General features: G+C 31.0%; 1 protein-coding gene across 1 annotated transcript in view; it reads left to right on the forward strand.

Annotated features, from left to right (window-relative positions):
- LOC132755312 (calcium/calmodulin-dependent protein kinase type 1-like) overlaps positions 1–15411 on the forward strand; it is a 73529-nt gene extending 58118 nt beyond the window's left edge. Inside the window, exons 5-9 of the mRNA XM_060746163.1 lie at positions 40–163; positions 3484–3559; positions 5817–5929; positions 6353–6431; positions 8986–15411. Coding sequence (XP_060602146.1) covers positions 40–163; positions 3484–3559; positions 5817–5929; positions 6353–6431; positions 8986–9163 — 570 coding nt within the window. The 3' untranslated portion in view covers positions 9164–15411. The remainder of the gene's footprint in view (positions 1–39; positions 164–3483; positions 3560–5816; positions 5930–6352; positions 6432–8985) is intronic.
- Positions 15412–18787: the final 3376 nt, after the last annotated feature.

An 18787-nucleotide genomic window follows, 5' to 3' on the forward strand; every position in this document is an offset into this window, starting at 1 on the left:
ATGACTTGTCTGTTATTCTGCTGTTTTTTTTCTTTGCAGCCAGAAAATTTACTGTACTACAGTAATTGTGAGTCTTCTAAGATTATGATTAGTGATTTTGGATTGTCAAAAATTGAAGATTCAGGAACCATGGCAACAGCTTGTGGTACACCTGGTTATGTTGGTAAGATTTTCATTTACATTATACAGTCACACCTGTTTTTAACAGTCATATTAAATCTGCTTATACAGTCGACTCCACATATAATGAACTCGCTTATAACGAATTATCGTTTATAGCGAACTACTGAATCTGATATCGCCAGTCGATACCTTCTTATTTTATATTAAATAACATTGCTTAATTCGTAAGCTATGGCTTAAGGGAATAAAGGTTTTGACAGCAAATTTGCACACCCAAACAAGTCAGCAAGTACAAGTCAGCAAGTTCTTGCTTCTTTGCTTTTAGCGAACTTTTGATATAACAAACTATATTTAAATGTCCTATTGAGTTCGTTATAAGCAGAGTTGACTGTATTATGAAGATCATGTTTTTCTTTATTTCCTGATTCATTTTCACAGTGAAAAATATTGTTGGGCAAAGAAAACCATTTTATGACTTTTAAATTGGTTGTATTGATATGATGGCCTGCTTTGAGTACTGTCAGGGCCCGATAACCAGTGTTAATATGGTTTTCTTAAAGCATGATACGGCATATTTCAGTTTTTATACTAGTGAGTTTAAACCACAAGTTTCAAGAGTTTTACATTTTGTGTTCTACACGTAACAGATTCCACTGTTTATCCTTCATTCTATGTTAAAAGGAAGTTATTTGAGTGATTTTTAGTAAGACAAAATTATGAATTTTAATTAATTTTCAATTAGCCACTCCCATCATTTAGCTAAGATTTTGCCAGCAAAAGTTCACTCTTACAATTGTTATAATCAATACCAAGTTACTAAGAGGAAATAGATGTCACTAATTGGAGAAAATAGCAGCTTTTTTTTGTCTAATATTGGACATTATATTATGTATAACTTACTAAATATGTCAACAATATTTAATAAAGGCTTGCTTGCCTTCAATAATATTCCTTACATTTTGTTATAAAATTGTGTTTTAATCTAATAGAATACAATTTTACATAATAGATTGTTATTTTAAAGTTTTTTATCCATAAATCTTTGTACAAACTTTACTTATTTAGTTACCTTCTTGAATGATTGAATCTAAAATATTTTGTAAAATAAGGTTAGGAAGAATTTCATAGTGATTTTAAGTAGAATTGATATTGCTTTTGATATGCCTGTTTAAAAAAGGGATATATATTGAGATTGGCACTCAGGCAGGGTGGTTGGCTTTGTCTCAGGATGTGTCAAGATTTGCTGACATGATTCTCCTACATGCAGACAGGTTTTAGTATCACTAGTTAAGATACTTACCACTACAAGATGTTTTGTCAAGCATATGAACCAGGTCTGTAGGTCAAAGGTCAAGTTCACACTTAGAGGTCAAGGGAAATTGCTTGTTGGAAGCAAAACTTCTTCATGCATTGATGGCTTTTAATATAATTTGGCACAACTGTTCACCTTGGCTTACATGTAAAAAAGTCTTTTTATGCCCCCACAATGTGGGAGCATATAGCATTGCACTTGTCCGTCCGTCCGTCATTCCGTCAGTCCGTCCATCAGTCCGTCCGTACGTCCCGAAATCTTGTGAACGCAACTCCTCTTAAACCGGATGGCAGATTTTGCTTAAACTTACAGGGATGAACAACCTTAATGTGTAGATGGTAGTAAAGGAAGGAATTTTCGCTGCGACCAAATTTAACAGAATTATGGCCCTTTGTTGATTTTTTCACTAGATACTATGTAGAAATTTTGTGAACGCAACTCCTCTTAAACCGGATGGCAGATTTTGCTTAAACTTACAGGGATGAACAACCTTAATGTGTAGATGGTAGTAAAGGAAGGAATTTTCGCTGCGACCAAATTTAACAGAATTATGGCCCTTTGTTGATTTTTTCACTAGATACTATGTAGAAATTTTGTGAACGCAACTCCTCTTAAACCGGATGGCAGATTTTGCTTAAACTTACAGGGATGAACAACCTTAATGTGTAGATGGCAGTAAAGGAAGGAATTTTCGCTGCGACCAAATTTTACAGAATTATGGCCCTTTGTTGATTTTTTCACTATATACTATGTAGAAACTTTGTGAACGCAACTCCTCTTAAACCGGATGGCAGATTTTGCTTAAACTTACAGGGATGAACAACCTTAATGTGTAGATGGTAGTAAAGGAAGGAATTTTCGCTGCGACCAAATTTTACAGAATTATGGCCCTTTGTTGATTTTTTCACTTTATACTATGTAGAAATTTTGTGAACGCAACTCCTCTTAAACCGGATGGCAGATTTTGCTTAAACTTCCGGGGATTAACAACCTTAATGTGTAGATCGTAGTAAAGGAAGGATTTTTTGCTGCGACCAAATTTAACAGAATTATGGCCCTTTGTTGATTTTTAGTTTTCAACTTGTGGCACATGTAGTCCAAAAAATATTTGACCTAGAGTCATAAGATTGACAGAACAGTGGCGTGTGGGGGCATCAGTGTCCTATGGACACATTTCTAGTTTTGCTCTTGTTTGCTTGCATTTTAAATGATTTACCTTTACTCTACATACATGTAGAATGTATGGTGTCAATTAACCCTGCCATCTATAAGCCATACACTGTAAATGGTTTCAGTGAATATAAAAACTCTTCTTCTTTGTTAGATATGGTTTGATTGGTCTATTTATACTTAAATATCTATGCTTAAAACGAATCAAAAAGAATTTTAATCACTTTACTAGTAATGTATTGGCACGGGGGCATATTGTGTCTATCTTTTCGATATGTGCATAATTTCAGTTTCTTTGTATCTGTCCATATCTTTTACATGCATGATGGAATTACAAAATAAATTGGTTAACATGATTTCCATAACTCTATACACCATATTTATATGTCTCTGTCTTAAATAGACTTTTTGTCACATGTTAGATCCAGGTCCCTAGCTGGAATGTCAAGGTCACAGTAAGGCCTAAGGGAGTGAATTTAGTGTATTAATTTTGTCAAACAGTTTTTAAGTACAGCTTGATCTTGTGCCCCTTGCTTGCAGTGTGGGATTTCCAAATAAATAAAAGTACATGATCACTTTAAGTTAAGACAATGTATTTGTGTGCAAGTATCTAGTCCTGCAAGGTCACGGTTAAAACCTGCAAGGTCAAGGTCACACATTGAGGTTAAACCTAGCTTTGGCATAAATATTGACAAACAATTTGGCAGATAACAATTCTAGGGTCAGAGTGTGTGTCAATTAGGGCAAAATCTAGGTCTAGGTTGTTCTTTAACATAAAAATGTCAAAATTGGCATGGGCATCTGTGTCCAGTGGACAGACATGTTTCTTGTTTATCTTATGATTCTATGTTTTAATAACTATAATCAATCTTTTACAGCTCCAGAAGTTCTCGCTCAAATGCCTTATGGGAAAGAAGTGGATTGTTGGTCAATAGGTGTTATAGCTTATATATTGTAAGATATCTACTTAATTATTTTTAAGTCAAGAGTTTGAGGTAGATAATTCTTAAACTGATTTCTTCGTTAGTTAGGTCTGTTCGAATGTAAACTTGTGCCTGTGACATTGCATTGTCATATTAGTGCAACTGAGGCTTTCTTGATACATCTCAAGCTGGAAATAATTGCCTTATTCTAATTAAAACCGAAGGCTTAATTTATTCACTGAGCAAGACAAATTTTACAACACATGTGCTGGAATGAAAAGTCCTTTTTATTTTAAAAAAAATCTTCTGATTTCCCAATACTAGACTGTAAAGTTTGCTTCTTTATGTACAAAATATATATTATGTTAATCAAAACTTAGGTTAAAAAACCTGGGTTGCTGTGTGTATTGGATAATTCAGTAGATTTTTTACTCCTCTTAGCAGTGAGTGCATCTGGTAATTTAAGCTTAATGAATTAATTAGCAACCAGTAAGAAATTGGAGAGACTGACATTGTCTTGGCATACCTCTTATGCTTGTTTCTTTGATGGTTTTATTTTTGGCATCCTAAATTTCTGTGAAGTATAATTAATATTATCATAGTGATTGGTCTGACTTACCTTGTTTCTCATTTCTTAAAACATCACTTACTGATTTAATATCTTAGCTGTATATTTAAATTCACTGTACCTTGCATAAACTTATACCTATGGGTAGGGCCTGCAGGGATGGCAAAATCAATTGTACGTATTGCCCTGGTTGTCCCATGAACATTAGTATAAAATTTCATGAATTAACTTTATAAAAGTTAAGGAATGCTTCAGATGAAAACTGACAAGTCAAAATCAGTTTTTGCTAGGCCATCTAAGGCCTGAGGACGATGAGGTCAAGGTCATTGGTGCTAAATATAGCTTTATCTACTTTTCATAAAAATAAAGCCTTCATTTATTTATCGATATCTTGAATGTTTAACAATTTAATATCCTAGACATCTTCTATTTCAAGGGGAATGAAGTCCATGGGGTCAAGGTCATGATCATTGAGACTAAAAATGGATTTTTATTACTTTTCCTTATAGAATAACAATATTTTAGCTTAGTTTGAGAGACTTAGTCAGTAGCCAGTATTCTTGTTTTATTTTTTTTTTAAATTTTGGTTGAGGCTTTTTTCCAAACTGTTTAACTGCAAATCATGTAGATGCTCTTTGATGAGTTCAACCCATCATACCCATTTTGGTTCAAAAGGTCAAGGTTAAAATAAAAAAAATTCAATATGTTGAAATTTATTCAAATTAACTCTTTATTGAGGAAATTTGCAATTTACTATCCAGCAATGAGGAAAGTGTACTCCTCAGAAAGCTCATGTTAATTCTTTGTGTTCAATTGTATAGAATTTAAATGTTGAACAAACTTTTCAGTAAACAAGAAGCTGTAAAATTGGCCATGTATTATGAAGCAGTGGCACTGGTTGCAGAACAGATTTCAGAAAATTAGAGAAATTGAGTGCATTGTCATATTACACTGCATGGTTCTAGTTCAGCTACTATAGTTTTATAAACACAAAAGTTAAAAGGCCTGGGTGATTAATTACATAGCAACCAGACAATGTAATGAACAATATTATGCCATAATGCAAGATAAATTAATCTGAATTTTTTCATTCATATAGTTATGCTCATAGAAAGAGAATTAATCAGAATATTTTGAGCTGCATTCAGGGGAGAAATAATTTAATTGATTTGGTTTTGATAAATTGATGTTATAATTAATAATAAATCCTTTGAATTAATTTTATTCTGTGAACATGTGATAAGCCCATTCACTATAAAAACCTGGTTATTAGCCTTTATAACCAGTTTAGAGCCAAGCTGTCATGTATATGTGTTGATTATGGGACAGCTCCAAAAATGAAAGCAATCCATTAAAAACAAAAGCTGTCTGTATGACTATTCTCAGAGCTTGACAGTGAGAAAAGGGGCATAAAGGTTTCAACCCATTCCCTTCAGTAGTTTTGAAGATAACAACATGAACTTTCAAAAACATAAAAAAAAAACATTCAAAAACTTAACCTATATGGCCAGCCAATGCTGAACCTATAGCTTGGGTGAGTAAAGAGCTCTCTTAAAATTAAATAATATTCTTCAAAAAGTTGAGCCAAAAATCAGAATGAGGGTAAACATCATATAACATGTTTACATTCTATTCTTTAAACTCTGTATATACCATCCGTTCAAGGAAGTAATTGTAATCTTGTTAGAATCCATAATTGATATAATTTATTATCTTGTAGGTTATGTGGATATCCACCATTCTACGATGAAAATGATGCAGCATTGTTTCAACAGATTCTGAAAGCAGAGTTTGAGTTTGATTCTCCCTACTGGGATGATATATCTGATTCTGGTAATATTTTAAATTCTCAGCAGTTTTTTTTAGGCAGCTTTTAGGCAGCATATTAAATTTCATGAAACATGGAAAGTGATTTAAATAGATAAGAGAAGTCTAGTGATTCTATAACAAAATTAAGGTATTATATTAAACATGGTCTTTTTTTAGCTATTATAATATTTAAAAAAAGAACTGCAAATTATGATACAGTATAATTTTTTTTTTAGTATTCGAAAAGTCTGACTTAAAAACAAAACACTTTTTTTATCTTTCTTAATTATGACAATGTTATATGAAGAGCATACGAGTGATTTGTAAAGAACTGTTACAATTCTCCTATATTTTATATAGTTTTTATGTGTATAACAGTTAATTTTTCCAATATTTGATATTGATTTTATGTGTATAACTTCATATTACTATTTCTTATTCTCACAGCCAAAGAATTTATTCGTAAATTGATGTGTAAAGATCCAAAGAAAAGATTAACATGCAAAGAAGCTATCGCTTTCCCTTGGTACGTATTGTTATTGTACAATCTTATCTTTTATTATTACTGTAAAATCGCTTGCCCGCTTAGATCAATAGGTAGAGTATTGAATAAGTAATTCATGGGTCACTAGTTTGATCCTTGGACGAGGAGTAATTCCTTTGTGATAATTGATCTTGGACGTCGAGTCTTATGGTCATTTGAGCCGCGTCACTACAAAACCAACGTAATGCGTTTGCGACCAGCATGGATCTAGACCAGCCTACGCATCCGCACAGTCTGATCAGGATCCATGCTATTTGCTATCAGTTTCTCTACTTGTAAGAGGGTTTGTCAGCGAACAGCATGAATCCTGATCAGACTGCACGGATGCGCAGGCTGGTCTGGATCCATGCTGGTCACAAACCCATTATGTTGGTTTTGTCATGACGCGGCTCATTTGTCTTTCAATGCCTATTCAGAAAATATGTGAGATTAGTGGTCAGTCACTTGTGAAGAAATAGTTGATTACTGGTTTATTATCTAGAAAAGCTGTTTAGGTGGATAAGCTGAAAAGGTATGACAAAATATGTGTTAAAAAGAGAGAACAAACAAAATCTTGCAACTCCTAGTTGTTGGCCTTACTCCCTATACAGTCAGTCACTTACTTGATTTGAGCAAACTGTCTTGTTATGGAAGTTCAGTGGTTCTACACAGTGAAAATTTAACCTTGATGGAAGTTCAGTGGTTCTACACAGTTGTGTTCAACCTGAATTGCTATTATGAATTTATCATAAATAAAACACTTTGAATTCCTTCACCACTAAACATGTGTGATAATCTGAAAAAGTGAGTAGTGAATTCCAATCAAAAAGAATATATAGAAATAATTCTACAAATACTAAGACCTTGTTCTATATATAGTTACCCTGATGTCTTATCTAATAGAACAATTGCCTGATGTAATGTCAGGAACTGTCGTATCAAAATAATACAATTCAGCTGCAGACAGTATCAAAACTGGGCTGACTGCATAGGTGTGCAGTCAAGCATGGAATTGTATTATTGGCACATGAGTAATTTTTGTAAGTGTTTTTGTATTTAATAAGGTTTTATGCAGCATTCAGGCATAACTTTATGATATTGACAAGAGTATATTAATTTTTGGTAGTTAATTGATACCCTTTGAATCAGATGTGATTTGACCAGGTACTTAGAAAGATTTAATTCAAGTTATTCATCTATGTTTGTTCAGAAAAAAGGAATCTGTGGCTGCATATACGAGGGTTGATCAATATATTCATGGACACTATTAATAATTTAATAATTGATCAAGATATTATAAAGATTTTTTGCTATTTAGGAGAAGAATGTAATACTTTTTATATATATTGTGATTTTTTTAAAACAAATCTCATTTTGTTCATTATATGTATCGCCATAGCAACCCTATATCGTACAACCGCCGCAGCTCAAAAAAAGTTATATTTGCCATTTTGAAATACTTAAAAATTGTTCTTATTTTGGCGTGCTTCTTTAAAATATGGAAATGACGGCAACGTTCTTTCATATCGTTTATAGAACATTTAAAAAAACAAGCGTCGCTACGATTTCTTTTGTTTGTTGGAGATGTTAATGGAGACAGGGGTGTGCCACCAGAGAGGAGTACGACGTTGTTGGAGCAGAGAGCAGTAATTAAGTTCTGTGTAAATCTTGGTATGACCCCAAAGCAAACTAAAGAAAACATGGAAATTGTATCTGGAACAAAAAGTGTCTTATTCGTTAGTTTATAAGTGACACATACACTTCTGTGTGGGTAGAGAAGAACTTCAGGATGATAAGAGATGCGGCAGACCTATTGAAACTTGTTGCTATGCGAACGTTATGCGAGTGAAATTGAAGGCAGAGTTAAAGGGTCACAAGTTAACCGGGTTCCATGATTTACAGTCCATAGCATTGTCTGTGTTGCCTTCATTTGATACTTTATTGCATAAGAACATTTTCAGTCGGTGGGTACACAGGCATGAACGATGTGTAGAAGTTGGTGAGAAGATGTTACGCAGACGTCACGACGTAACGTAAGTTGCGAATGAGCTGCGGCGATCAGCTTTACATGTATTTCTGAAAACTGTCATTTCGGATAAAATATATGGATTATTTATCTGTAACTTACACATCCAATTGATAAATAATTGAATAAATGTCAAATATAATTATATTAACTTTCCTTCCCCAAAAAAACAATTTATGGAGTGTGTCCACGAATTTATTGATCAACCCTCGTAGGTAGTGTTGTTGGTTTTGATCCTTTTGCCTATAACCACTGTATATTTGAAGTTTTTGAGCATTCTTGAATTTTTTCATATTAGGATACTATCACACAGTGCCTTTACCAGGACACTTTGTGTGATCTGAATGAGGGGGAAAACTCATACAAAAGACTGGTCCAGGTATTTTTTAATAATGTGTGGTAAAGGCACCGAGTATCTGACTATTGAACTTTTTATTGCCTTTTTACTGAGTGATTCAATCTGCTTAAGAAGTATATTCACTATCATTGTATTAAAGTAACATAGTGTAATTATAAATCCTTCTGTTGTAGGATATCTGGTAACACAGCCCTTGACAAAGATATCCACGCCTCTGTTAGTGCTCAGATGCAGAAGAATTTCATCAAAAGTAAATGGAAGAGAGCTTTCAATGCCACAGCCGTCATCAGGCAAATGAGAAAATTGGCGATGCATAAAGAGGATCAGAACCACAAAAAGTTCCATGAATAGTTGGACTGTATTGAGATTTGTATGTCATTTGCCTATGAAAGATCAAAAATTTTAGGGACGCAGTCAGCCGAGTTCAGATTGTATCCAGGGAAGTTTCTTGTTCATGGTTTAGAACAAGTCTGATTTAAAATTTAGACTGGTTGCAGTGTTATCAAGAGAAATAATTGTTGAAAAGGATCCTGTTTTATGAGAGAAATTTATATCTTTGATCAGAAATTAGTATGCATTATTTGATGCATTTCTCTGTATGCAAAGTTTGTAAAAGGGAAATTTCATGTATTTTTAACGTCTATTTTATATTTAGTACGAAATAATTAATGTAAGTTGTCAGTGTTTAACATTTAAGTGGTTATTTCATGTGTAATCAAAATTTGTTTGAGATGCAGAGGATATATTGTTTTGTATAGAGTATATTTAGCTAAAAAAGTAACACTTTCATTTTTGTCCTGTGGGGGCTCAAAGGGATGGACCTATGATTTAAAGTGGCACAAATGTAACTAAGCCTATAGATATAAATGGTTACGTCAAATGTGATGATTTAATATCATATATTTATCCTTAATTCAAGCATAATAGAGTGTTTGTGGGTTATGAAGGTTTTAATTTCTTTTTGAGGAATTTTGTTGTTTCATTTCCAAAAATCCGTTAACTTATTTTCTTTAATACTTTTTTCATCCTCTTAAATTTGTGTAGCATTAGAATGGAATGTTTGAGCTTGATAGAAAGAAATGATATCAGAATTTCAAAATGGTAAATATTTTTTGTTGTTGTTTTTCAATATTTTTATCTAAATTTGTTTCGAAATTTTTTAGTGCAGTTTATAGCTTTCAGTTAAACATTGTTGAATAGTGTTATCAAATATAGTATGTGAGTAAATAAGTTACCATGTAACACAGCATTCTTATTTTGTCAATGGTTTATAGGAGTGTCAATTTTATACATGTGCTTAGTGGGGCAGTGTTGTGTCAATGTCATTAGAATTTGTAATATTTATACTATGAAGTGTAGAACGATCGCTTGAAAACAAATTTGTGCAACTATGACAAACATAGTGTCTCACTTTGAGGTTCAAATTTACCTAGAATTGTTGGGACTCTATTTTCATTTGGCTATTTTTGGAATCCACTGATTCAACTTAACAATTAATGCTTTAGTGGTTTACTGCAAATATTTGTTCATTTATTTGAAAGTAAAATGGAATAAAGGTTCTGACAGATTTGTTGACAAAAATTGTTTATTATCTTATTAGTATTTAAGCAAAATTACATTATACATGTTTGTATTAAGTTTAACATTATAAAAAAAGATTAAGTTCTGATTGATTCCAGTGTTATTCTCAAAATATACACAGATATAATTATGGAAAACTTATAATATTTAAGGAATTCTAATAATTTTCCTGTTATGTTTTCCATAAGTTTTTTTTCCATTTTATTGGTTTCCAAAAAGAATGGAATCTTTGAACTTTTTCGTTAAAATGTAAGTTTGGCATAGCCATGTTGTACTTCTATAATATGACTTAAAGTAAGCATGAAGCTTACCTATGTACATAGATGTTTCAAAAGTATATGATGTTGAACAAACATATCTGTACAAATAATGATTTTTATGGCACATATTTGTGCATTATTTACTAAAAATGATATTTTTGCTAAAACCTTTTAATAGAAAACGTCACAATTATTTTGAAATAATGTTGTTAATTATAAGAGCCCAAAGAAATAGAAATGATCAATGCTATAGTATATATAGAATAATATTCCATTAAAAGGCTAACTCAAGAATAAAGAATAATTGGGTTTTTCCCAGCTTATCTGTTTGTACAAACAAAGTTTACAGTTACAGCTTCGAAAATAAGCGCAACAGGTTGACTTATCTATTGTGACCGGTAGTACACGGTGAAGCTATAAAAAAGTTTGTACCTACGGATTAGCTGGGAAAAACCCACATTTAAGAAAATCATTGTTTAAATTTTATGCTTTGATTAATTTTTTTACCTCGGTTGTAATACTGCCATTATTATAATTGATTAATTATAGAAAATAGTAAATCAAAAAGTCTTTTGACAAGTTTAAAATATATTATATATTATCATTAGAAATGGAATAGTTTCTGAAAACTAGTAAGTATTAGTTATATGAAAAAAGGCCTTTGATGACAAAATAATCATAGTGTTGTTCATTTTCAGCATAAGTTACATTTTAGTCTTTCTGTGTTTCAGTTTCTTGTTATTGTTATTACTATTTATAAGTAATCAAAGGCCAATTATTCCCCAGAAATGCTTGTATTTTCATTTTAATAAAAGGTTTTCTTTTTAATTTTGATATCCAGTTGTAGGTTCCAAACAGTAACTGATTTGCCAGTAATTTGAACCATCTTTTGCATTGTTTGCTTTTTGGCAATAGGTACAGTAATAGTGATTGAGCTTTTTGTATGGAAGCTAAATTACTTCCTTGTTTACATTTTGCTACCTTTATGACAAATAATGTCAAATTCAACGCTTTTTCTTCAGGTGACAAGCATCTAACCTGCTCTAACACCGTTATTTAAATGATATAAAACTCTTGTTTGCCCATACTAAAGATTAAAGTATCTACTTGTTTCTGAGGCATAATATGCCTTTAATTTGATGGGAAAAAATAATTTATGATAATTGTGCATTTCATTACTTGAAAAAGTTTCAAACTTGTAACTGAATTTCTCTGAACTTAAGCCTGTCATCCTAAATTATATCCAGGTGAATGCTATAGTAAGGAACTTTATATTGGCGTGCATGAAGTTTAATACACATATTGTACTGAACAAAGTTCTATAACTGATGATATTGTACTGTCTTCCATTTATTGACTTTACATATTGGATATAACAATTTTGGCGTTAACAATAATAATGATAGTGACATGTTGCACACTGGTGTAATAATCATGCCTGCCTCTATATTGCTTCATTTTGGACCAGACTGTAATGTTGAATGCAAGATTGAAAGTAAAAAAAAGAAATTAAAAAATGCTATTAGATTATCGGATATATTGTGTAGGAATACCTATTTTGATTGGCCATATGAAATTCGATGATATTTTTTGTTTGACTTTCTGAACTCTGACATTGATGTCAGCATCAGTGTCGCTGTCACTGTTTGGCAAAAATTGTTTATGCAAGTTGGTGTCTCCAAAACTACTGAAGGGAATGGGTTGAAACTTCATAAACTTGTTTCCTGTAATAAACTAACATGGTTAACATTGGTCCCATACCTTTTTGCAGAGTTATACCTCCTTTTCACTGTCATGCGCTGAGAAAAGTCAAGTGTACTGTCTTAAGGACAGCTATTGTGTTTGGAAAGGTTAATTGATATTTATGATGCAATATCTGCTGTATTTTAATGAGATTATTTATCTGAAAGAATAAGCCATCTAATTTGTTTTAAAATTTCTTCCTCTATCTAATAATTAAGATGCAGAATTCAATTTCAAATTGATTGTAAATTTATAGGTGAACTCTCAAAGTGTAATTGATTTTTTTTTTAGATGTTCATCAAATCTTCATGCAAAGATTTTGGTATTATAAGAATCTGTATGAAAACACTTGTGAATTATTTATTTTCTTACTGGCTGCCATTTGGATAATAATGAGAATCCAGATATTTTCTACACAACTAAAACATGCACTTGAAGAAAACCCAAACAATTTCTTACATTTTCTAAAAGATGTCAGCCTTGATGGTTTTTCCGTGAAGTGAAGTTGGCAATCCTTAAAGAAACGGATATTCTGCATGTTGCTGAAAATATATTAAAAAAAACATTTTTTTCTAATTCTTGGAAATATTTTTTTATATCTAGTGTAATTGTATGAAAAGGTCAATTGTGTAATCATTTGACCTGAAAGTCAAACTTGATATAGTAAGGATTCTTAAACATTCTGTCACAGCTTGTCATCTTCATATACATATCATACTGTACATTATTTTTTTTTGGATAGAACTACATATCTTGAATGACAAATGGTTTTCAGGAATCAAATATGTCATTGGTGTACATTTTATTCAAAGGTGTATATTTGTTAATGAAGGCAGTTCCTATATGGATGGTATCCTGGAACATGTAAGGGTTTATATTATACCATCATAACTTAAACAAGAAATTTACAGCTTCAAATAAGCAAGTTAATTTCTCCTGGTAGATAAAGAGATAAAGAGATTTATATTGTCATAGTAACAGTAACAGCTAGGTGTAAGCATGAGAAAAGAAATCTGTGATAAATCAATTTATTATAATATCTTTATATTTTACATAACTGTCACAGCAATCCTGGGACCAAATTTGCTTGTGACAGTTAAGATTTGCCGTGGACAAAAAGATATATTTTGATATCAAAATATCATTTTTACTTTACTAGTTAATTGGTTTAGATTATTAAATATATATGAATCAAAGTTATGTAATCCTTAACTTTTTACAGTTAATTAATGCATCATTTTTTTCTATTGAAACATTTATTTTTTTATCATTGATAGCTTAAAGAAACACAAGCCAGTGTATTACTTGCAATAGGGAGAAGTCTGGCTGTAAGGACCATTGATTTATTGTGTTAATTACTAGGCATTACACATGCTTTCTTTCTTTGATGATTTTGCTGAAGATTAAATATGTAGTGTTGAAATTAGCTATGACATTGTGCATGAAATAACTTTTCCATGATATGATTATTTTTACTGAACCTTAAACAGTTAAACTTAATGTTTCATGTTAACTGAATTAAAGGATAACAGTTTTATAGTGAAGTACTTTCATATAGGAAAACTCAAGACTTAGTAATTTCTATATTTTCCTGTTTATGTTGTATATTTATCCGCATTTCTTTTATCTATTGTTCAGGGTTTTTTTGTGTGTGAATCTTGTATATTTAAGTTTTGTTTAGTTCATTTTGTATAATATTCTTTGTTTTGCAAATGTTGATCAATTCTTTAATATTTTATTATAATATCCCAATGTAGTTGTGCATTTCAAATTCTATAATAGTGATTTTTGTAAGTTTCAATTGTTGTAGCTTTAAAGTGTATAATATACATGATTGTATTATAAAATTTGTGAGACAATGCTTCAATAATGATTATGTTAGAGAAGTCTTAGCATAATTGAAGCTCCTGGACAATGTCTGCACTTACAACTTTATGCATAATATATATATAATCTTTATTTTAGAATTGGGAGATTGTTATTCTTATTGACTGATCTCCCCTTTAACTTAACAACCACCCCACCCCCAATCCCGTCCCCTCACACCCCCCCTCCCCATGTTCTGGCTATGCCTATGGTACCCGTAGCTCAGGCTTATCTCCCCACAATGTTGTATAACCATACATATTTCCTTAGCTTTTTAAAAGCCACCATATATTCTAAATTATGTTATTCAAAATATATTAAGGAAAAGAAGTATTCAGTTTTAGAACTTAACTCCTATATAATTATATATAAATATATATCCATTGAGTTGGTTTCTTCAACTGAGTTGTCAAGGTAAAATACTGACTACTTGACTGTCATGACTGTAGGTTAGCATCTCTTCAAGTTGCGGGTTTTTTTTCCTTCATTTTTTTGCATTTGAAAATATAATAAAGCTTCAGGAAAATTAATGGTTAAACCCAAGATTTCTGATTTTGTCTGATATACTTCACAGAAAGGCACCAGGTCTACTACCCTTGTAAATGTCTTCTGGTATAAACACAACCTTTGATAATGGGATTTTAATCCTAATCAAAGAAAATAGTTAACGTCATTTTAATTGGTATGATTATAAACAAAATAGAATTGAAGGCAGACTTGCTTAGAACAAGAGAATATGTTCACGATTTATTCTATCAATGATTTGTCATGCTGGTTTATGCCTTGAGAGTATCTGTATTAAACAATCTTGATACATATTAAAAGCTAGCATGAAGAAAATGTTTTTTTATTAATTGTCTAGACATTATAGATACAATATGAACAGTAATGAGATTGTATTTTATACCTGCCAGGCAATGTGTTAAATCTTGTAATGTTTTATTGTGCATTGGTTAGTGTGTATCAGGAAACATTTTTTCTGGATTTAAGAAGGTTGTGTAATTTTTATTTTTTATGATATCTAGCTTTAATTGCCAGCAGTATTCAGTATGGGAAAGATCTTGAGAGAAGTGCAGGTATTTTTTGTTTGAAGAGAATAATTTGAAATACTTAAAGAGCAATTTTGTATTGCAAATGTCAGAAGTGATTTTAGATGAAACAATGTAAAAGTTAAAAAGTTTAAGGACATCTTGTTTTTGTTTTTTAAAAATTTTTTCATTTTGCTTAAGGGGGGGGGGTTTGGGTATTAAGGGGATTAGGGGGGAAAGGGGGTTTTTTTAAAGGGGGGTTGGGGGGAGGGACTTGCTTTGGGGGGTAAGGGGGGGAAGGGACGGGTATGTGAGGGTTAAGAAAAAGGGGATTGGTCTTTCGGGGTAATAGCGGGGGGGGGTTGGTTTTTAGGGGTTAGAAGAGAGGGGGCACATGATCCTTTTTGTATGTAAATACATGTAGATCTGTTGTCATTTTTTCATGAAAATGCACTTATCTTTGTGGCTTTTTCAAAAGTGGTAATGGGAACATTAAAAACATTGGACTTCTAAAAGTTCTTTTTAAAAACAGGGATCCAAAAAAATATATTTCCTCACTGTTTCTTTTCTTTTTTCTTATTTAGTAAAATTGCATGTTCATTTCATATAGTTAAGTTGTAGTTTGTTTGAAGTGTAGATGAGTACATTAAGGTAGAAAAAGATTTTTTATTGATTTATCGCAGCACCATTGTAACATATCTTTTGTCTGTATACATGTATATGTCAAGCATTCATTCATGCTTGTCTATGAAAATGTTTTTTAAGTATTTTTGCATCTTATAAAACAAGATTGTTACTCAATCACCATTTTTGTGATGACATGCTGTGAGCTTAACTATTCAGAAAATAGAGAAAGCTATTGTACTCACCCAGACGTTGGCTTCGGTGTCACACTTTGATTTTTTTTTCATGTAAGTTAGTATCTCCAAAACTGTAACTGAAGGGAATGAGTTGAAATGTCACACACTTATTTTAGGGCACAATGGGAAGTCACATTTCAAGGCCCATAACTTTAACCTGGATTTTGAATTATGGTCCTTTTTTAACTTAAAAATATTCTACATTATCCATGCCCCTGGTTTACATTCAAACACTGAGAAAAGATAAGTGGTGTTCTACTGACAGCTCTTGTTATAAATAAGGTTGTAAGGTGTATTCAGTCACTCACTGTATTTAAATTATAATTATTGTCATAAAGATAAAATTTTGTATTGTAATATACAATTACCAAGTATATGGAACACAAAGATATGGGTTTACTTTTCATGAAATGCCTGTCTTTAGGTTAATTTATAAGCTTTTGTGTCAGTTCCTGGTGAAATGTTGCACAATAAGCAGGTTACAATGGTGCTATGATAAACCTTTAATCTGAGATTACCAATGTTTTCTTCTCCAGAATCTGTGATATGATTAATGGTATAGAAGTATGGTAACTCCAGAAATTATGATTAAAGGCTCATTATTTCTCAGAAATGCTGTCATCTTTTATTTCTCAAAAGGTTTTATTGTTGGTATCTTGATGCTGTTTTCAGAAAGTACTCATTTGCCATATACATGACCTACCTTTTTTCTGTTGGTAATTGTTATAATTATAGAGAACTAATATTTTGTATGGTAGCCAAAATGCTACTTTTTTTACATTTTGTTATCTTTAGGAGCGCAATTTTCTTCAGTTGTTATACATCTAACAGTTTCCCCAAATTTATTGAAATAATATTAAACATTTTTTTTTTTTAAAAAAATTTGGAAAAATAGGGGTTTCTGGGGCATAAGTCCCTTTAAGGCATTTTTTTTTTGTGATAACATAAAAAATGAATCTGTTAAATGGTCATGAAAATTAAAAATATATAAAATTGTCTAAGAAAAAAATTTCCAAGAAAAAAGGAATTTTTTTTTAAAAATTGGGGTATAATTTTTGAAAACTTTTTCATTTTAAACTTTCTGTTGAAAAAAGAAAAATGTGTTTATATTGAAAAACAGTGTTATTAAACCTTTCTAGGGTAAAAAAAAATCTGTAATTTTTGGGAAAATAATATTGGAAAAAGCTATTCAGAACATTTTTTTTACTGTTAAAATTTTAAAAAAAAAATTTTTTATTTTTATAAACAATATATTAACTTTTAATATTTTAACTAAAAAAATAGATAATTTTTAAATGTCAAAATTTTTGGAAAATTTTCTATATTTATGTAAAAACTTAAGTAAAAAGTAAAAAAAATAATTTTTTTTTGAATACTGTTTTTTTTAAACAAAAATTCTGTATGGATTTAGGAGATGTATTTTGGGAATTGATATAGTGAAAACTGGGGGATCATGTCAAATTATAGTATAAATTTAAACGTTTGGATTAAAAAAACTTGAGGGGCATTATTTGGAAAATTTCTGTGATCACAGTTAAAAGAAAAAATATGGAGTATATTTTTTGGTACTGCTTTGGGGAAATTTTTTGTATTCTTCATATTTTAAAAATTTTTTTATAGAAATGTATATTTTTATGCTTTGGGATTAAATATAAATACATGTATATCAGCGAAACAAGTAATTAATTTTATTTAAATTTTTGCTTTTCATTAACACATTTTGCGAGAGTATCTTCAGAAGAAAAATCATAAGGTCACAGACTTAAAATTATGATTTTTACTCTTTTGATAAATGTCTTTATTTTGAGTTACTGTTGTTTGCAAGAAAAAATAACAAAATTAATTTTTAAAGATCACCATATACACATTGTTGAGATTGATCTGTTGGGATAATGTTTGGGGAAGCTAAGACTTGTGGAATTGTATGGCTGATTGGAAAATGTTACTGGAAATGAAGCTGAAGGTCAATTTTATTTATATATGTTACTACTTAAAGTAAAGCACACCAGTTCTTTGTAACTTCATACATGCTGCAGTGAAGTGATTACATATTAGTGTCACAATAAATTTGATTTAAGTAAAACATTACATGAACCTCAAAGTTCTGAAAAAGAGGCTAAAAATTAAAAAAGAAAAAAAGTTTGTTGTACACTATTTCAGACAGATTTTTATATAGCATTGTGATTATACAATTTATTGCATCAGTGTGAAGGTGTGTTAACATTACCACACTAAATATCTAAAATGGACTTGTCCATCATTCAATCTGGATGAAACCATTCATCATTTTTAGGGGAAAATTTCAAATATTATGTATATAGTGAAAAGTGCAGACCATGATCAGACTGTACAGATATGCCTGCAAATATTGGTCTGTACTGGTCTGTACTGGTCACATGGGTAGAATCAGTTGCTCCCAGCAGGCTAAATGTTAAATTTAAAATTATCATAAAAATGTGTCATTTTTGAACAATACATGACATGTACTATATAATTATATCATTGACAGATATACAATTTTCTTTTATGATATTTGATATCATGTTCTACACATTCTCAAAAACAAATGACTTGTTAAGTTATCTGTTATAATATGTATGTACAGAAGCCAGTAAATATACATGTAGATCAAATTTT

Source organism: Ruditapes philippinarum, unplaced genomic scaffold (assembly GCF_026571515.1).
Source record: "Ruditapes philippinarum isolate M1 unplaced genomic scaffold, ASM2657151v2 ctg2557_1_1_1_1, whole genome shotgun sequence".
Classification (NCBI taxonomy): Eukaryota; Metazoa; Mollusca; class Bivalvia; order Venerida; family Veneridae; genus Ruditapes; species Ruditapes philippinarum.